The sequence below is a fragment of the Platichthys flesus genome, chromosome 24, assembly GCF_949316205.1.
Source record: "Platichthys flesus chromosome 24, fPlaFle2.1, whole genome shotgun sequence".
NCBI classification, from domain to species: Eukaryota; Metazoa; Chordata; class Actinopteri; order Pleuronectiformes; family Pleuronectidae; genus Platichthys; species Platichthys flesus.
In genome coordinates this window covers 12,592,039-12,611,918 of record NC_084968.1, presented here as the reverse complement: position 1 = coordinate 12,611,918, position 19,880 = coordinate 12,592,039, and the positions used below count along the sequence as shown (strand labels likewise).

At 40.6% G+C, this 19,880-nt stretch overlaps 4 protein-coding genes across 4 annotated transcripts; 1 reads left to right on the top strand and 3 right to left on the bottom strand.

Annotated features, from left to right (window-relative positions):
- Positions 1-47: 47 nt before the first annotated feature.
- Positions 48-7,338, bottom strand: LOC133949645 (phosphatidylcholine:ceramide cholinephosphotransferase 2-like). The gene is made up of 7 exons (XM_062383578.1): positions 7,181-7,338; positions 3,220-4,108; positions 3,018-3,135; positions 2,871-2,928; positions 2,423-2,518; positions 2,142-2,308; positions 48-1,746 (listed from the first exon to the last, which is right to left on the bottom strand). Exons 2-7 carry the CDS (start codon positions 3,759-3,761, stop codon positions 1,573-1,575), a joined length of 1,155 nt encoding a protein of 384 aa, XP_062239562.1. The 5' UTR covers positions 3,762-4,108; positions 7,181-7,338; the 3' UTR covers positions 48-1,572.
- A 1,220-nt stretch (positions 7,339-8,558) lies between these two features.
- LOC133949653 (aminoacyl tRNA synthase complex-interacting multifunctional protein 1-like) lies at positions 8,559-12,356 on the top strand. The gene is made up of 7 exons (XM_062383593.1): positions 8,559-8,692; positions 10,179-10,273; positions 10,481-10,594; positions 11,014-11,178; positions 11,265-11,464; positions 11,853-12,024; positions 12,098-12,356. The coding sequence occupies exons 1-7, from the start codon at positions 8,661-8,663 to the stop codon at positions 12,262-12,264; spliced, it is 945 nt and encodes a 314-aa protein (XP_062239577.1). The 5' UTR covers positions 8,559-8,660; the 3' UTR covers positions 12,265-12,356.
- LOC133949664 (GTPase IMAP family member GIMD1-like) lies at positions 12,344-14,422 on the bottom strand. The gene is made up of 4 exons (XM_062383606.1): positions 14,242-14,422; positions 13,570-13,732; positions 12,965-13,227; positions 12,344-12,805 (listed from the first exon to the last, which is right to left on the bottom strand). Exons 2-4 carry the CDS (start codon positions 13,730-13,732, stop codon positions 12,530-12,532), a joined length of 702 nt encoding a protein of 233 aa, XP_062239590.1. The 5' UTR covers positions 14,242-14,422; the 3' UTR covers positions 12,344-12,529.
- Positions 14,423-15,680: 1,258 nt separating this feature from the next.
- LOC133950301 (dickkopf-related protein 2-like) lies at positions 15,681-18,244 on the bottom strand. The gene is made up of 4 exons (XM_062384552.1): positions 18,095-18,244; positions 17,664-17,820; positions 17,339-17,473; positions 15,681-17,217 (listed from the first exon to the last, which is right to left on the bottom strand). Exons 1-4 carry the CDS (start codon positions 18,242-18,244, stop codon positions 16,811-16,813), a joined length of 849 nt encoding a protein of 282 aa, XP_062240536.1. The 3' UTR covers positions 15,681-16,810.
- Between the last annotated feature and the right edge of the window lie 1,636 nt (positions 18,245-19,880).

Below are 19,880 nucleotides of genomic sequence, written 5' to 3'. Positions count from 1 at the left end.
AATTTACTTTTTTTTTACAGAACAACATCAACCATCAGAGCCATCTGTTGATTGAAAATATGTTTTATTATGAAACATCTGGATTGTGACACGGTGCAGTTTGACAGATACGCATTTTTCTGTTTCAAACATCGTTTTTTATAAAATTAACAACAACAACATTCAGAAATCCAACTTAAATTAAGCAATTTTAGAAGAATGTAACATTTTACAGATGGTATTTTATAGTACAAAATTACATTAAAAATACTTTACACAAAATATAACTTAAAAAAAGATAATCAAGTACAGAAAAGCAACAAGCGTCAACTTACGCTCATGAATTTTCACTCTAATGAGTGGCACTGGGAATGTAAAGTCGCTAGCTTTGTTAGCAGAATCTCTGGCTAGCTTGTGAACCAAAACAGAAAAAATAATCAGTTTTCAATGTGGCACGTTGCATCATTAGTCCTCACAAATTTAGCATTGTGGCAAACTAACATTAATTCAGTTATATGAGTGTTCACTCTGACAGGGGCCAAAAAAGAATGTTAGCTTAGGGAAGGTTAAAAAGCTAGCAATGTAGCTTTTAGCCCTGAATCTCTGACTAGCTTACCAACCAATCACTCGTCAGTTACTTAACATTTGTTACTTGTGTCTTAGCGTATGTTAAGAGAAGCTACATGTGTATTTCTTATTTTTAAAGTTATTTCAAAACTGTGTAAAGACCTAGCATGTGGCTAACTCCTTCAATTTCCATGACACAATCTTAGATAATGATGGAAAGCCAAATTGAGATAACAAGCTAGCAGTTTAGCATTGGTCAGGAATCAAAGATTAGCTTTATTTTGTCATAAACACCAACTTAACACCTGACCCAAACGATAGGTCATAAATACTGTAACAAAAACCTTTTGTCTCATTCTTCTTCGTGGACAGACGCTGAAGATGCTACGTTGTTTAGGTTAAAGAGCTAACGTGTAGCAAACTGAAATTGATTCAGTTATATGTGCATTCACTGTCAAACTAACGAAGACCCGACTTCGAACTACTCAACCACTAGTTAGCAACTTAGCTTTGGTCCTGAAACTCTGGTTAGCTTAGTTGGTGCAAAAAGAATTGTTTAGCATTATTAGCTAGTGTGTGGCTAAGCAACTCAATTTGACATCTGACTACATTGTAGTTAGCTATGGGAAAGTAAAACAGCTAGCAGTTTGGTTTTGGTCCAGAATATCAGACAAATATTTATTGATTCTTTATAAATGGAAGGAAGAAGAGATCTGACGATTCAGGCTATGCTCATTTTGATAATGTAAACGTAACGGCACCTTTTCTGTGACTCCTCCTCTTCCTCCTGTTGGCACCTCCTCCTCCTCAGTCAGCAAGAGAGAAGTTTCTAATAAATAAACTGATTTCAAAGCTCTTCGTCCAGGAGTCACGAAGGATTCAAACTGTCTCCATCAGGAGTCACGAAGGATTCAAACTGTCTCCATCAGAAATCACGAAGGATTCAAACTGTCTCCATCTGAAGTCACGAAGGATTCAAACTGTCTCCATCAGAAGTCACGAAGGATTCAAACTGTCTCCATCAGGTCACTCCCCCCTCCCCCCCTCCACTATGCTGTAACTCTGTCGGCAGAACGACGGCAGCGCCACCGGGCACGAGAACACGATGGGAACTGTCGTCTTGACGTTCCTCTCCAGAAAGTTGAATATCGGGTTCCACCACGTCCGTGACAGGTAGTTGTTTGGAACCCCACGCAGCGCCTGAACAGGAACAAACACAAAATCAATGATGACTGACGAAATTAATTAGATCTAAATTAGTTAGATAACGAATTGCAATAATAGTAACACGTGAGTTTTAGATGCTTTTATCAATATTGATGTCCACTGCTACTTAATGTTCTTTTTATTGTGCAATTATTATTACTATAAACGTATTCAATAAATATCACATAAATACTAAATTCAACTTGCTAATAGTTTCCCCCATAAGTGGTAAATGTGGTCTATACCAGAGAAGACCTGGGGGGGCACTGTTGTAAACATAGACTAAGTAAATATTAATCATCAATAAATATTAAGCACAAGCAAGTTTAGACCCACCAGCAGGGGGCAATATAAGGGTCAATGCAGAGTGTGTGTGTGTGTCCACCTACATGTGTGTTAGCCATGGTGTGGTACCACCAGAAGACCCTGGTGGTGGCGAAGTATGCAATCACCACGTCGATGCTGTAATGCTCGTGACCAATCAAGATGCAGATCACTCCGCTGGCGCTGAGCAGCCAGCAGATGCCGTGATACCACCACATCCACCGATGGGAGTCTGAGGAGAGAGCACATGCACAACACGTTCATAACACTTCAATGTAATCACACGTGTTTCTTTAATGGCAAATAATAATAATGAAAGTCTGTGTGTGTGTGTGTATATGCTCACACTCTTTGATGAAGAGGTAGGACAGAGTCAACATGACGGTGTGGCCGCTGTACAGGAAGTCTCCACACATCAGGTGAGAGCCCGTCATCGAGAGACCTGAACACGACAAACACAGAGACTGAAGCATGACTGAACGCTGGATATTACCCACAATCCTCAGCTTTTCTGAACAAGATGAGCTCACCAAAGTTACATAGAACAGATGCTCAGGGTGAGGAAACATTCTACATGTTCACCGTCAAACAAACTAATTTAATATAACTGACGATCCAACGTCAAAAAGTTACATAGTGATGATTTATATTTCCTGAATATTTAACACAATGTGAAACCTTTGTTTAAGACATTTACTCTTCACTTTGCAATAAAACTGTATTTTGCCTGATTTATTATCATTATTAGATATTACATTTTTTCTTCATGGTCAATGTGGTTAAATGTTCGTTACCTCCTCCTGAGATCAGCCTCAAGATCCTCCAGATTTTCCCTGTTGAGTCGTTGTAAAGCTGCAAACAGAAAAACACATGAATGATTATGAACAGAGAATAGATGACAGCTTGTGTGTGTGTGTGTGTGTGTGAGAATGTGTGTGTACCTTTGGAGCGCACACCATGTGTTTTCCAGGTACGGGCAGGGTGGTGATGTACATGGTGACACAGCGATACATGTAGAGAGTCCCGATGAGGAAGAAACAACGACGACCAATGATAGCTCTGCAGAGAGATAGATTGTCTTTATTTACAGTCACTGATCACAATCACATAAAGTCACTTTCGTCTTTATATGAAAACACCTACTTGTGTTCGAGGAAGAGCCACTGCACCATCCATAGTCCGACGAGGATCAACCCGTTGACCTCTGTGACGGTGAACGCCCAGGGCACTCGGTCCACGTAGTCGAAGAACTTGTCGGGCAGCGGCGGGCTCACAGACTTGTCCGGCACCCTCTCGTGGACGATGGTGATGACCACGGTGGTGAAGAAGAGGTTGAACAGGGCGTAGAGGAACGCCACGGCCGTCTTCCACCACTCCTTCGGAAGGCGGTCGGCCGGCTCCTCTATCACCGAGATCTTGACGTAGTCGCAATGTCGCTTTAGTCCGTTGCTCAGAGTGTGGATCAGCTGGCTCTGCTGGAATCGGCTGCTCAGGTTGCTGCAGCCCTGTTTGCTTTTGCGGCTCTGCTCGTCAGTAGGGGGCGTCGGTGAGGGGGCATGGGGGGTCAGGTTGCCGTTTGAGACCTTTGCAGGAGGAGGAGGAGGAGTAGGGGGATTTGTTGTCTCTACATTAACTTCCACATGAGGGCGATCATCGTCGCTGTCCTGGATCAGTTCTGATGCCATTGATTTGCTAACAAGGTTTGTTTTTCTCTTAGGAAACGATCACTTGATCAATAAGAAAGAGTTTTGCTGTTCGTCAGCCAATGAAAGTCTCGCTCACAGGTCAGCTGATCAACTATAATCACTGTTGACCCTGGAGGTTTTCAGGAGATATGAGTTCCACAAAGACTCCTTTATCATGCGGTAGTAACCAATAATCAGAGATCAATAGCCGATATCTTTGTTCCAGCAGGAGTGATGGCGTCCTGAGGTCTGGTCAGGCAGCGATCATATCGTCCAACGTACAGATCGATCACAGATCAGGCAGGTGATTGGTCGATCCCTTCTGCTCAAGATGATTCAGGACGAACCTAAAATCAAATCACGACATAATGACCTTTAGTTTTCTGCTCATTTTGAACTTTATACTCACATGTATTTCAAGTACACACACACACACACACACACACACACACACACACACACACACACACACACACACACACACACACACACACACACACACACACACACACACACACACACACACACACACACACACACACACACACACACACACACACACACACACACACACACACACACACACACACACACACACACACTTTGACATTTAGTAACCTGAAGGAGGCACTCCCTTTAGTTCACACACACACCTACAAACACACACACCCTAATCCCGACACACACATGAATCCTGAGCAGAAAACAAGTCCGACAGCACCGACACGACCGAACTCGAGGATGTTAACAACTTGCACTTGTGCCATTTTATAAACTTGGTTCCATTTTCTAAAAGTTCTAAATCTACTAATGAAGTTCCGATCTGTGACCTGAATCTACTGAACTCCACATACGCAGGATATTTGATTGTTATCGTCATAATACAGAAGTGAAATATTCCATTTTGTGAATGAAACAGTGAGACTGCTGCAGACTGAGTTAAACTGTGGCTCACGTCTCTCTCTCCTGTTAGATACCTTCTCTCTGACAACATCTCACACACCAGTGAAAATGTGTCCAGTCTTTGTTTCTGTTCATCGGGCCAACAGCCTGAGAGCTGAAACCCTGCAGGCTGAAACCCCCCCCTCTCTTCTTCAATTACATCATTTCACAAAAACAGGTTTATAAACAAACGTTATCAACATCTGAAAAAGTCAATGTGTGTCTGCAGCACAGATCAGTCGATGGATCTAAAGTCCGGGAGTAACTAGAGCTGCGATCTCGGGACCTTAAGCGGCTGCGGGGGAGGGCAAACAGGGGCCGGGCGAAACCACTCCCTGTTGTGTGCGTTTTGTGAATTGCGGGAAAAGGATAAACACGTCACTTCCTGACTTCCTGGTTCAAGCCAAGCGTCGTCCACACGGTGAAACTTTAATGTAAATCAGAATAAAGTTGTAAATCGAGGTTTACCTGCTTTTGGGAGAAGATAGTCCCATCACAAAAATTAGATACGGACTAATAGATCTGCTCAGGTCAAACACACTTGTTTCTGTACAGATCGTATAAATCGTTCCCCTTTGTAACAGTGTAAAATAGACTATTCTTCAAAGGAATCTCTGACCACCGACACAGTGACATTAAAGAAAACCGACAACGAGTAAGGGTTATTTTATATAAAGAAGAGTGGAGTTAAAAAGTAAGTCACAAACAAGGATTATTCCTTCAGCTTAACCCCTTGACACAAAACAAGGGTGAAATGTGACGCGGCTCAGTTTGTATATTCTATATCTTTGAAGTGAATGAATTTCATCATTCAGTATTTCAGGTATTGCCCAACTAACTTGTTTTTGATCATCACACATCCTTATTTAATTTTTTGCTTTGCTACTTTCTGAATAAAAAAATGTTTTGTATCACCACCCTTCTAATGCACAACATGCGTCAAAAATGTGTAATTTCATGCAGGTCACAATGGTCATGAAGAGGCTGCATGAAGAACAGGATGAGGAAAATACTGTCACTGTCTGTTCTCTGTCCTAATTCAGTTTCTATAATCAATAGATATTCATTTAGGAGCCAAACGTTTAAAGTTCCTGGTTCAAGCATCTCACTTGTGAATATATTCTGTGATAAAAACATGTAAAAAAAACAAAGAAAACTAATTGTGACACAATTTATAAAGACAGTAAATAAATAATTTCACTAACTGTAAATACTCTGTGCTTTGATTGACTTTAAAAGTTTAATATAAAAACCTAAATTCTGTAGTTTACCTTCTTTTGCAGAGCCTAGCACTTTTTTCAGCAGCTGTTTGTTGACTTTTTATAAACGTCCAAGAGTTAAATATTAATTTGCAGGTCACGTCCGACCAGCTCTGAACAGTGCTGTGTGTGGATCTTGTGTCACATCCTGTTTACAGGCCCGCGGAACGATCCCAAATCGAGTCAGGACCACGGGAATTCAATTTCCACATATTAGCGGTGATTCATCAACAGAAGACAGAGAATTACACGGAATGACAGGTCGGCCTGAGGCTGAATCTACACAACTTCTACTAAGCAAACACGTAACTGACATCAAGCTATTGTGAGAAATCAGATCAGAACTAAATCAAAGAAAAATCTGAAACACATTCCACCGTTCACATGTGAGAAGCAGAGATAATAATGTCCAACTATCACCTGGAAATGGAAAGTTACCAGTGTAACTATGATCTTTCACCCATAACATCCAGTTGGTTTACACTCTTCGTTTTCCAGACCAACAGCGATGATGTGTTGTACATTAACTTGAACACATGTCAAATATTAACTTTATAAAATGAAATTCACATGCTTCAAAAAGGTGATAACTGAGGTTTTGGAATTCAAGATGATCGCTAATGAGTCGATTGACTCTTATCTTTTGGTTTCATCGATAAATAGCGTAAATTTTTCTTGTAGTAAATAGATTGTTAAAATAAGAGCAGCTGAGGCAGCAGAAATATTACATGAATAAAGATTAAATTTGAACTTTAAATTCTCAAGAGTCAAAGTAACTCTCATTCTAATTAAACTGTCGTCCTGTCATATTAACTATTTGAAAATTTTTGTTTGAATTTGAATTGAATTCTTTATACAATTAACACGTGAACTCAGATGTATTTGCTGATTAATCGACCAACTAAAACTAAAAACAGAGTTCTGAGCAAACACAGAAGAAGAACCTCCTCCTCACATTAGAGGTGGTCGATTTTGTTTTCACAAACAATGGAGTAATCGACGCATCAATTCAACATCGAGCGTTCAACACAGTTCGTGAGGATTTTACGTTTTAACGCTAAAATCACACGACTGGAGTCCGATGACGCGGAAGGAGCGACGCGAACACACCTGTCTGAGGCGAGTGACCCGTTTTCGCTCCTGGGAGAAAAACAGTGGGAACCGAATAAACGTTCCGGTTTCCTCACGTCGAGTCGAGTCGAATTAAAACAAACTCACCGTTTCAGTCTCTTGTTCTCACTCTCTCCTTCTCTTCACTTCTTTTTCCTCTTCTCTTCCTTTCTGCTTCACTTCTTCCGCTTCACTCCTTCTTCTCCGCCTCCTACTCCCTCCTCATTAAGCGCGCCCCCGGCTTCTCCCCGTAGATGCGCGTGCAGGAGTATCGGTAGGAAGGAGACCCCGCCCGCCCTCGACAGCTTCCGGCGACCTCCCCGACCCCGCCCCCCTCGGACTCACCTGGGTGCACTCGAGTAAAATTTAAACCTGGACCAGACGAAGATAATGAAAAGTTAGAATTGACTTGATCATTTAAAAATAAATGGAAATTCCAAAATCAATTCAAATGTTTTACTTAGTGTGAAAAATATATCTCTGTTTCCCTGGGGCTGAAGACGTGTGGAGGCATTAACATTTAAATTAAAAGTAACAACAACAACCAAAATAATATTTATTAAATTACTTTAAAAGATAAAGTTATAAATAGTTAGATAGTCAAAACTGTATCTGTCATTAAAAGTATTATGAGCTCAACATTACGATATTATACATTCATAATAGAATTACACTATTAAATAGTGATGTATTTTAGTGGTCCTATAGATAGATTAAGCATATCTAAAAGTGTAAACTAACCTTGTCCACCAGAGGAGGAAACCACAGAGGTCTTGCAGGAGATCTGAGTTTTCTGTCTTTTCTGATGTGATGTGTGGAAGTTATGACAGTAAAACAAAAGTGAAAGTTTAAAGTTTTGTTTGAGGTGACAGCAACGTTTTGTTCCACTAGAGGACGCTGATTATCTACTGAATACCTCTGGGATAGTATATATATGTATAAACTGTGTCACTGGGTTATTCAGTATGATGAATATTAAAACACATTCTCTCTCTTTCTACTTTGAGGTGGTTTCTGCGTCACAGGAGGAACAATTTAGGAAATTTCAAATAAAACCAATTTCAAGGTTCATCTTTAAATGTCCAGTTGCTTTCTTTTTAAAAACATTAAACATGTGTCAGATTCTAAAGTGCTGTTTCCTGTAGAAGGTTCGAGGGATGCTGTTCATATTGTCCATTTTATTTACTTGTTTGACTAATGAAAATACATAATTGTTTATATATATTATTTTATATCTATTTATTACATTCACCTTAATTTATTTAAAGTAAAGAAGAGCTACAATATAAATATTAACAATTTAAAATACATATTATATTATATACACATTTCTTATTGTATTAAATGTGCACTATAAATAAAAGAGACTTGATGGATATCAAGACTTCTTCTGAAAACAAATCTCTGAGTTTCTTCTGGTAATTTAGTTTCTATTCAGAACTGAATGATAGAGTCTTATTCTGGGATGTCACAGTTTGACCTTTGACATGGAGTCGGGGATGGAAGCCGACAGCTGACGGAGAGTTGGTGTCGGCTGACGACGCGGAGCTTTCTGTCTGCGACCGTCCGACCGACAACATCCTCCAACATGGACAACACCAGCAACATCTTTAACCCCAGGTACGACTTCTCAATCTTTGTTTTATTCTTGTATTGTCTTTATGTTAACACTTAGCCATTTCTCACTGACGTATATAAATATGAAAAGAGGATCCAGATTCCTGCAAAGGATAAATTCCTCAATGAATCCTGTTCAGAGCACGTGAGTCGTCTAAGATGTTTGTGATTCTCACTGTCATTCATCATAAGACGTCAGTTCAGTGATTTTCTCTTTAAATGTAAACCTCCACAGCTGCAGATGGTTTTACGCTTTGTGCCGAAATTATTCATTTTTTATTACATTGTTGCAGATTGTTTTAATATGAGTAAAGTAACTTTGTTTCATTATATTCATGGAAAAATAAAAACACTGATATTTTTGTTCACTTAACTTTATATAGACAACTAAAACTGAATCTGTATCAAACAATCTGGACTTGAGTTTGCTTCTTTATAAACTCCAAAGTGTGATCTGGCAAAAAGCTGTCTTTATTTTTCTATTTAGTTTCAATAATAAACAACACTGTTTCATGTGTGTGAATGTGGTCCAGGTATCACACAGGTTGTGGGGACCTGAATCTGTTTACACACAAACATAATGGAGGCACGGAGTAAAGATATGTCCGAAAGTTAAATGTAACGTGTGTGTGGTTGTGTGTGTTTGTGTGTGAGTTATTTATAGCAGGAGGCCTGACTGCAGCTGCTGTATCTCTCTACATTTCAGCAGTTGATTTAGCAGCTGCTTGTGTGTGTGTGTGTGTGTGTGTGTGTGTGTGTGTGTGTGTGTGTGTGTGTGTCTGTGTGTGTGTGTGTGTATGGGACAAGGTCAAATATAACATTTAATGTAAAGATCAGGAGAAACATGCTGGTTATTAACATATAAACACGGTCCTTTTATCTGTTTATATATATGTTCACATTTGTCTTTGATCCGTGTCCATCGAGGAGGATTGGTTTTATGACCTTTACTGCAGCCAGCCACCAGGGGGCGATCAAGATGATTTGCCTTGAGTCTGTGCTTTGTTTGACTGAATGTGAATGGAAATGTTTACCAGACGAAGCTGCCGTGAGCATCTGTAACTTCTGTTTATCATTATGCAAATGTGTGTGAAGTCCTTAGAAGTTGTTACTGTGCAGATAACATCGACCGAAGCGTCTTTCTAGACTTTAATGTCTCATTTTGGTTTCAGTCACATATTCAGTCTTCTTCATGTGGTTGGTCTATAAATATCTCAGCTTTAGACTTGTAACAGATGGTTCTAACGTACAGCTGAAATAGTTGTTTTTGCAGCAGTCAGTCAGGAATCCAGGTCGAACATCAAAACAAAAATACTCAAGAGTTCTGGATTCAAAACCTGACGTTGAAAAAAGAGTAAATGTGAAGTGTCAAGCAGGTTTATCTCTCGCCTTAGACACCTCAGTTACCTGCAGCCTCTTCCCTCAGTGTATCATCGTGTCTCTATGTTTCCCACTGTTTCACTCTCACCTCTGTTTGTCCGACTCTCAGCCTGGCAGCAGCGCTCATGAAGCTGGATCCAGAGGATGGTGAGCAGATCATGGAGTATTTACAAACTCAGGCTCTGCTGACCAGAGAGAAAGCACGTAAGAACAAAACACACCAACTCATTTCCATCAAGTCAGCGGCCAGAGAAACAAACCAGAAACACTGAGAGTTAGAAAATAGCTAAGAACCATTGTGGTTTTTAATTAGCTGGTCCACATATCTTTGTTTATTTCTTTAATCTGAGGCTTTTATGTGAGAAAAACGACGAAAGCAACGTACTGAGGACGGTGATGTGTGTCTTTCAGTTCTGCAGGCGTCGGTCCGAGAGCAGAAGAAGCTGCTGGTGGAAAATGGCAAACTGAAGAAAGACATCGAGCAGCTCAGAGTTCAGCTGCAGGAGAAACAACGGAGACGCATCGGTAAAGCTACGTAAAACAGATTTTGACGTTTTTAAACATGATATTCAATTTCCAGAATAACCTTGGTTTCACGAAATGTCATAACTTTCAAAAATAGTGTTGCCCCCAAATGTTTGCGGTTACAAATATGTTTGAACTTTCATCAAAATGTCTTTAATGTACAAAATGTCCTCACAATGATAGGACAGACACAGACACACAGTGAGATGATTTTATTTCCCTCCGAGCCGAACCTGCTAATTTAAAGATCAAATCTTGTCTTTAGATTTAAAAATAACTTTATCAAGTCAAAATCTTTTGGAATTTTATCCAGAAGATGGAACAAACATATTTCAGTAATCTCTCTCTCTCTCTCTCTCTCTCTCTCTCTCTCTCTCTCTCTCTCTCTCTCTCTCTCACTATCTCTCTCTCTCTCTCAGCCAAGACTCTGTTCTCCTCAGCCCCGCCTACTCCAAACCAAGGCCCAGCCCCCCCAACACCTGTCAATCCAGCGGTCACTCCCACAGGAGCATCAGTCCCCCCCTCCTCTTCCTCACATGAGCAGAGAGCGAGGCAGGGGAGGAGGAGAAGAGGGGAGAGGAAAGGTGAGAGGAAGAGGAAGAAGAAGAAGGGAGGAAATAAATGAAAGAGAAGAATAAAGATTGACTCTCTCTCCCTCTCTCACACACAGCTCCTGCCACCTGTGACGCTCTCTCTCTGAGGGTGGAGCCTCGCGTTGACGTGTCACGACTTGACCTGAGGGTGGGGCGGATCCTGAGCATCCGCAGTCACCCATTGGTCGAGTCCATGTCCATCCAGGAAGTGGACGTGGGAGATAACGCCCCCCGGAGGGTCGTCAGCAAACTGGGAGAGAAAACACAACTGGAGGAGGTGATGCACAACTTATCCTTTAATAATTATCATTAAAAATATCACACAAATATAAGTAAAATATACAACATCAAAATCTCTACATTCAACATATTCTTACTTAATTATTAATTATATTGTTAAATCTCAAAATGATCATTCAACACATTACAACCTTGAGATAGTAAGACATAACTAATACAACAGTATTTCTGTAATAATACAAATTACTTCATAAGTGAGTAGAAAATCTAAAATATACAAAACCTATTCACTACCTGCATGTGTCGTTCCCTATAATATGAATCAAGGTAAACAATTGATATCCTCAGATTTTCACAATATATATATCTCGTCAATCATTGCTTCCAAATAGAATTGTTTTATAAAAGTCCATGTCTCTCTGCAGCTCCAGGACGGACTCGCTGTGTTGCTCTGTAACGTGAAGGCCTGTAAGCTGAGGGGCGTGGTCTCCCAGGCTCGCCTCCTCTGTTGCTCCACCTCTGACGACTGCATAGAACTACTAGCCCCGCCCACAGGCTCCGTACCTGGTGACAGAGTCACCTTCCTCAACTTCCCCGGTAAGCATGGTCACTAGGTGGTCTCTCCATGTTGATCCTCAGGAGGTCTGACCCCGTTGTTCTCTGTGTTCAGGTGACTCGGACAGAGAGCTGCAGTCCAAAGAGAGGGTTTGGGAGCTCCTTCAGCCCGACCTGCGGGTGGACAACAGGGGCGTGGCCAACTATAAAGGCTGTGGGTTCGAGGTGAAGGGGAAAGGGCTGTGCCGGGCCCCCTCCCTCACCAACTGCACCATCAAATAGACACAATGACGACCCCAACAGATATTAATCCCCATTGGTCGATGCTGTTTACATCGCTATTGTTGACTGATTAAAAACACTTGAAACCACAATCGTCTGTTTCATTGTTTCATCAGACTTTCAGGACAGTGGAGAACAAGTCATGATGACATATTTCAACTTGGAAGTCCTTGAACAAAGGTGCTCTTCATAAAGACAGTGCACGTGAGTGGTCCATGTGATGTTAGGGTGGACAGGGATCAGAATACGGAGGATGGACGTAGCCTCAGAGTGTGAACTCTGTCCTGACCTTCACAGCTCTGTGATGGTTTCCAGCTGAGAGGCGGAGTACTCCATCTCTCAGCGGCTGTCCTCTGATCAAGGGCCAATCGCAGCTGTTGCCCAGGAACAAGACTCCACCCGCTGCCTCATTGGACAGAGCTTTCAGCCAATCAGAGGTCTGCGATAGGTAGACAGAGGGGTGAAGTCCCGCCTTCTCCAGGTAATCAGCATGTGTGATAATGAGTAAGGCGTGACGACGCCACTCTGGTCCGAAGAGACGCTGAACAAACACACACACACACACGCAAACACACACACACACACACACACATACACACATACACACACACATACACACATACACACACACACACAGTTATATAAAACACATCCAATCTGTTTATACAGAATAATATGTATAGAGTGGTTGTTCACGTACCTCCCCATGTTTCTCCACATGTGTGTCTTCATGTGACCGGTCAGCTCTCACCACGACCACAAGTACGTGCACGCCCTCAGGACAGAGCTCGTGCACACTCTGCGGGTGGGGCGGCAGAGGTGACGTGTCAATCACTCTCAACGTGAGGTCTGACTCCGCCCCCTGTCGTCTGAAATAACGCGGGAAATTTCTGCTGAGAACCTGAAACTCTGTCGTCAGGGAAACACCAGGGATGAAGGTGCTTGTCTGAAACTCGTGTCCACCTGCAAAATATAAATATTTTATTAACAATTTAAAAATGTATGAATTGAGATTCCTTTGCTTGTTTGTTAGAACTTCTAAGCTTTAATAAACATTGAACATTTGGAAGCTCAAGAAAAGACAAACATAAATAAAAAGTTTAACGTATTGTAAATTAAAATAGGATTTGTCTATTTTATTTATAAAAAACAAATTTGTAACAATCATAATATAATATAGTGAATAATTATTTAACAGGTGGTAATAAAAACGACTGTAGTTGGCAAGCTAGTAGCAAACAGGCTAATTATCGAAGGACATCACTGGTTGAAGTTCAATTTTAGAGGACAGAATCTAAAACTGACCAATCAGGGCGTTCCCCACAGAGCTCCTCCCACTCTGCTGGTCACCAAGCAACAGCACATTCAATGTCAGCACTTTCCGCTCGTTGTCGTGACGATGATTCCACCCGCTGAGCAAAGTAACAAGGCTGTTGCCACGGCGACTTCGATCGGCGATGAAATCCATCTACAGATACAACGAGACAATTTATATAAATTAGAATATATATATATCCAAATTGAGTTTTGTAGTTAAATGTTAACAGTTATCAACTTCAAATCCTGAATCCACCTGTTTCATATCATTATTTTTGATTTGTTGTATCACTGAAACTTTTCCAGATGGAATAAATACGTTTGAGAAACTATTTTGAGATGATAGAAAACAACAACATTCCTTCAGAATAAATCAAACTGTTGCTTCAAAAACATTAAAACTGAGCCCAGATTGTTCCTGTATTCAGATGTTGGCTCTTTAGTTGTTATTAAACATTTATGGCAAAAAAAATGAAACATTACATCATAACCTTCTCCAGTGAGGAGTTTCAGAGTTTAACACAAACCGAGATAATGTGATTTTACAGGTGGATCGTTGTGATAACTTATATCAGCTATGATTCATCTGCTGTAAAGAGTTCACGAGACAACTTCTAATAAAACATAAAAACTGTAAAAGGAACAGAAAACGAGTCTTACCTGGTTTAATGGACCAGAGGAGCAAAGCCAAGACACGTTTCCTGGACTTGATGATAGGGAGGTTGTGTGTGTGTGTGTGTGTGTGTGTGTAGGGTTGGTCACTGGTTAAATAATAACCCATCTGTTCACCGCTCTGCAGTTTTATTGGGTTGTAAAGGTGATCAACATCCCTGCTGTTTGAATTTAAAGACACACATTAAAAGGGATGTGTTGTTTAGTGTTGTGTAGTGTGTTGTATTGTCGCCTTTTATGTTTTTACCTATCAAATAAAGTCTGAATCATCTAAATCCAAGATAAATATGAATCTCATATATCTCAAATGTTTTTATTAAGATAGTGTTGAGATAAAAGTTATTTTAAAATGCATTATTATACTATTGAGTATCTCACATAACTATGAAACTTGTGATGTGTGACCTAAATTACTGATTAATAATTATTTATGGAATTAATGATATTTGATAAAAGGATCATTATCATGATTTCATTCAGGTTTAAGACTGTCAAAAACATATAATACTGTCAGAGATAAAGCCATCTGAAGCAGTTTTTAATACTTTTATCATTATGAACAAACCACACACGCAAACACATGTTTGTCGTGCTACACATGTGAACTCAACCCAATTCTCTGTTTCAACTCAAAATCCTGGAAGAACTAAAAACACTTGTTTGAAGTATAGAGATGATTGTCCTCACGGTGCACTCTCAATGCAATCCTTAACGTCCTCATGATTTATCACTGCTCTGAGAAGGAATTCATATTCCACCAATGTGTAAAATGTCCTCGCAGCATAGAAATGTCCTCACAAAGCACTAATGTCCCTGCAATGCACAGATGTCCAGATTATGAATAAATGCCCTCACAACATAGGATTGTCCTTCTAAATCACTGGTGTCCTCTTCATTTAATATTCACACAGTTTATACTTCCAACATATCTGATCTCCATCACTGTCCTTTTGTTACTTCTGGTTTCCTGACGTCAGAAAAATCGACAACAATCTGTGACCTCAAGGAAAGAAGGACACACAGATGATGAAGTTATGATAACTAGGTAAGAGTGTGTGTGTGTGCGTGTGTAATGAACACGCATTCACAGGGAAGTTGGGGAACACAGTTTCCTGAATGACGTAAGTATGGAAAAAAACATTGTACATGATATCTTTATATCAACAGAATCCCAACTAAGGACAGTGATGCCCAACAGCTATCAACCACAAAGTGGAAACACACACACACACACACACACACACTCTTGTCTTATAGTCAGCGAGCCTCCAGAATACATCGCTATTTTTTCACTTTGTAGTATTTCTACTTCTGACTTTATCGTTTAGCTATAATGAGTAAAATAAAAGAATGAAAAAAAGATCCAGACATTTTGGGAACAACAAATTATTTTAATCATAAACAGATTGATTCACAGAAGATTGAAACGTTAACAAACAAATCATCTCACCAACATTAATCAGAAATATAACCACTAATAGAAAAATAACTCTCTCACTAACAACAGTGCAAATCCAACAGGACAAACCTCCGGCCTCTAACGAGGATTCAATGTTTTATCGCTACGCAGGTGAATGAGGATTCAAAGAGTTTCTATTGACGTCCAGACTATTGACGTCCCTCACATTAGCATCTCTGTGATCTCCACCGTTTCCAGAGTCAGATGCAAATTGTTTCAGACTACAGAGGCGTTGGAATGTGTATTTGTGGTTCAGGTGTTTCAACGGGAGTTTCAGTGGAGAAAATACAAATTCATTTCATACATGTAAATGAATCCTGGTCAACCGTCCACCTTGAGTTTGGCTAATGTGAGCAGCTCTAATGAATTTATCACATTTTAGTGGCTACGTGCCGAAAAGCACCACCGGGTTACTGAAGTTTAAAAATGTATTAACACTAATCAAAATAGTATTTGATATATCATTGGATAAATCAAATATTTTTATAATATATCTGCAACTAATCTTAAAAAAACAAACAGAATATGGTGACAAGAGGTTTAATAGAGCTGCTCCATCGATAAGTTAGTCTCATCTCATTTTCATCCGCTTATCCGGGGTCTGGTCGCGGGGGGAGCAGCTCAATAAGTTAGTGTTAGCATAAAATATATCTTTACTTTCTTACTTCCATTATGTTCTGAAATGTGTTTTTCAGAACATAATGGAAATGTGTTTTTCCAAAATAAAAGCACTTGATTGAGATCTTTGGATCCTGGAAGCCTCACAACAGACTCCGGTTTTCCTGTTGGTGTAAATGGAGTCAAACCGGACTTTAAAGTGGTTTCTGATCGTCTAGACACCGGGAGGAAACCAGATCTGAACCACAAAGGGTTTCACATGCGGCTGAGTGTGAATGCAGACTGACAGGAAGCGAATTAGCATCGAGGTCGTGGGACAGTTTTGGGGGTTGTTGTATTCACAGGTGTAAAAAAGGTTTTCATTGGTCGCCTCTCACACCACCTGACTCTGTCTCTGGACTCTGTCACCGGCAAAGAGACGCAGCTCTTCCCTGCCTCCATCATCCCCTCTTTCTTTCTCTACGTCCGTCCTTCCCCTCCTCAGTCCTTCTGACAAACATGAAGTCTGGTTTTTGCCACGGCTGACAGCGACGACGACTTTGTTGACGACAAAGAGGTCGAAGGCGACAAGGCCGAGCGAGGAGACGAGTGGTGGGAAGGAGCAGATGCAAACTTGGACTTCGCCGCCGCCGCCAGGAGCGATGATGAGGAAGACAACAGCGACGATGAAGGCTTGGCGCCGGGCTCTCGCAGCGTCCGGCAGCCCAGCCCGTCAGCACACGGGCATCGCTGGAACAGCTCCAGGCCGTGGTTCCGTTTCCGTCGGTGTCTCGTGCAAACTTGTCCCTCCCTCAACACCGGCTTGCAGATGCGGGTCCAGAAGTGTCGGGCGCAGCACAAACTGTCCGAGCAGTCGGTCGAGCGCAGACAAGGATCCCCGACCTGACCTGCACACACAAGCACCGTCAATATTTAGTTTCACAGCAGAGGTTCAGATTCAAATCAACCAAAGAGAATATGTAGACTAACAGGTAAAAACATTTCTTAGTTATTTAGACCAATGTTTACCTTTACCGCTTGTCCCTTTCATGTCCACTCTTCCTCTCTTCTTCCATCCTTTCTTTTTGGACAGCAGACTCAAACCTCCGTCAGAGCCTGGGATCGTCTGAGTTATAAAACTGTCGACGTCAGGGACACAGATATCTGAAGGTGGAGAGAGGAAACACTTTAAACCACAACCACAGACTAGATATATGGAAACAAGAACCAGGAAGTTGTAAAAACAAGATGGAAACTTTTTACTGCCACAAAGACATAACACAAGATTGAAATAAGTTTCAATTGTTAGATTTTATAATATTTTCTCTGATTTAAATTTAAAGACCAATCTTACTGTTGCTGCAGCGGTTTCCGGGGCAACACATTCCATCCCTATGGCAGCGTTTCTTCCTCCTGTGACAGGTCTGGCACCGTGAGTGGGCGGGGCCTTTGCTGGGGGCGTGGCAGTAGCTGCCCTCGCTGCACTCCAGGTCGCTCATGCACTGGTAGAGCTGCAGAAAGAGAGAGAGAGAGAGAGAAATAGATTTAAAACAACTGACAATAACAATTCAGTCAGTAAAGTTTGAAACGTTTGAGTTACTTAACATTTGTAATCAACTACTTTAAGGAGGTATTGTACTTTTTACTCCATTACATCTAAACTCACATGTTGACTTTGAGACATTTAAACAAGTGAACTTTTAAATCAAATATTTAACACAAAAATACACACAAGTCTGAAAAATAATATAAACTCATGAGTCACATGACGTCACATGCACTCACCGTCAGGTCCAGACTCGGCTCCCACGTGCTCCGGTTCACCGGCAGCGCGTGCCCTTCCCTCAGGATCACCGTCCTGATGGAGTTGAGCCGGACACGCGCCTCCCCGCCTCGAGACCACGCCGACAGCACGAGCACGAGCATCACCACCATCATGACTGAAACTAAACACGAGACAGAAACTTTGATTCTGGAAATATTTTTACGAACTGATACAGAATCACATCAGTAAATGAATCGATATATTATATAATATAATATCAACTCATAATATATAAAATCACAGACTGAGAGAGTCCTCTTCTGAGTTGATGTTTTACCATAATTTTAAGATGATATAACATGAATTGAAAAGGTGAGAATTTAACATTCTTTAGAAAAAAGAGCAGAAATCTCACCTGTTTTTCTCTGGAACCAGTTAAAGGTCCGAATCGAATCCAGATCGGTTCCTGATGATGAAGAAATAAATCCAGAGTTGTTCTCTCCCCTGTTTCAAAAGCCTGTGAAATGGACCGAAGGGGAAGCTTGATCCTTTCTTTCAAATGAAAAGCTAAGAAGTGAAGGAGTCAGCTGAATGTCCAGGTCCAGGTGAGATGCTCCTGGCTCTACATCCTCTTTATAAACAGCTTCACAGGCCCCGCCCCCTCCACATCGATACCACCCCCCCCCCCTCCTGCAGCCATCGATACAGGTAGAAACACCAGAACATGTTTGTTCAATTAAAAACCACTTGGTTTGTGTCACTGCTTGTTTTTAAATCGTCAGTCAAGTTCAATAAGAACAAACACACAAACTTTACTCAAGTTGTTTGTTCTACACATTTAAATGTCGTTTAAATTGCAGCTGGGATCAGATAAATAAATAAAACACTATATTTTGAATAGAGATATGAATGAAAAATGTATAGAGCTACTTGAAGTTATGATTAGTTTAATGTTATGATCAGTTACAGAAATAATCTGATATCTCAGCTTCATTTTCAGACAACGGAGGCAGGTGATGTTTGTTTTTCATCTTCATCACTGATCACCTTTATGTTTTATTAGAAAAAACATTTCTATACATTTAAATCACAATATGGAGAAACAATCTGACCATGTATACAAAAAATACAGACTTTTCATTTGTGTTTTCAATGTATAAACAAATAGAACTACCTGAGGATAGAAGATAAACTTGCTGTGTTACACCAGCAAAAAGGGAAACAAATAAAAATAGAAATATATACAAGGTAAACTAAATATAAAGAGTGTCAAATTATTTCACATGTGAAAAATTATAATATTACTGTGTAAAACGCACACAAATGTAAGAAATGTATTTGTAAACTGACTGAGTTAAGAAAATCATGTAAATATTCTCAAATATCTGTCTGATGATTTCACGTTTTTATCATTATTCTTCTTCTTTTAAATTCTATGTAATCCCTTTGCGCTGCTAGCCAAGTGCTAAACAAGTAAAATTTATAATTATATTATTATTATTTATAATATTAAATGTATAAGTACAGTAGTTGTGTACTTAGTTACCCCACAGAACAGGTCATGAAGCCTGTGTTTCTTCAGGTGTTGGGTACTTGTGTATATTCACACTTCAGACAATCACTCCATTCACAGATCAGTTTACGTTGTTCTCACCTGGAGCCGCCTGCCCCCCCCCCCCCCCCCCCCCCACACACTCCACCTCTGTGGGCTCTAGCTGCACAACGGAGGTTTGCATTTGACCTTCAATGGATCCACAGCATCTCTCTCTCTCTCTCTCACACACACACACACACAGTTTTTACATA

Bases quoted from the DNA above. Each gene is read 5' to 3' on its own strand.
- LOC133949645 (XM_062383578.1), bottom strand. From the start codon at position 3,761: ATGGCATCAGAACTGATCCAGGACAGCGACGATGATCGCCCTCATGTG. The intron at 3,136-3,219 runs GTAGGTGTTTTC...ATCTCTCTGCAG, and splicing joins TGGCTCTTCCTCGAACACAA to AGCTATCATTGGTCGTCGTT. The intron at 1,747-2,141 runs GTAGGTGGACAC...GTTCCTGTTCAG, and splicing joins ACACCATGGCTAACACACAT to GCGCTGCGTGGGGTTCCAAA.
- LOC133949653 (XM_062383593.1), top strand. From the start codon at position 8,661: ATGGACAACACCAGCAACATCTTTAACCCCAG. The intron at 10,274-10,480 runs GTAAGAACAAAA...TGTGTCTTTCAG, and splicing joins GCTGACCAGAGAGAAAGCAC to TTCTGCAGGCGTCGGTCCGA. The intron at 12,025-12,097 runs GTAAGCATGGTC...CTCTGTGTTCAG, and splicing joins CACCTTCCTCAACTTCCCCG to GTGACTCGGACAGAGAGCTG.
- LOC133949664 (XM_062383606.1), bottom strand. From the start codon at position 13,732: ATGGATTTCATCGCCGATCGAAGTCGCCGTGGCAACAGCCTTGTTACT. The intron at 13,228-13,569 runs GTCAGTTTTAGA...TATATTTTGCAG, and splicing joins TGTGGGGAACGCCCTGATTG to GTGGACACGAGTTTCAGACA. The intron at 12,806-12,964 runs GTACGTGAACAA...GTGTTTGTTCAG, and splicing joins ATGTGGAGAAACATGGGGAG to CGTCTCTTCGGACCAGAGTG.
- LOC133950301 (XM_062384552.1), bottom strand. From the start codon at position 18,244: ATGGTGGTGATGCTCGTGCTCGTGCTGTCGGCGTGGTCTCGAGGCGGG. The intron at 17,821-18,094 runs GTGAGTGCATGT...CTCTTTCTGCAG, and splicing joins AGCCGAGTCTGGACCTGACG to CTCTACCAGTGCATGAGCGA. The intron at 17,218-17,338 runs GTAAACATTGGT...TTGTGTGTGCAG, and splicing joins GAAAGGGACAAGCGGTAAAG to GTCAGGTCGGGGATCCTTGT.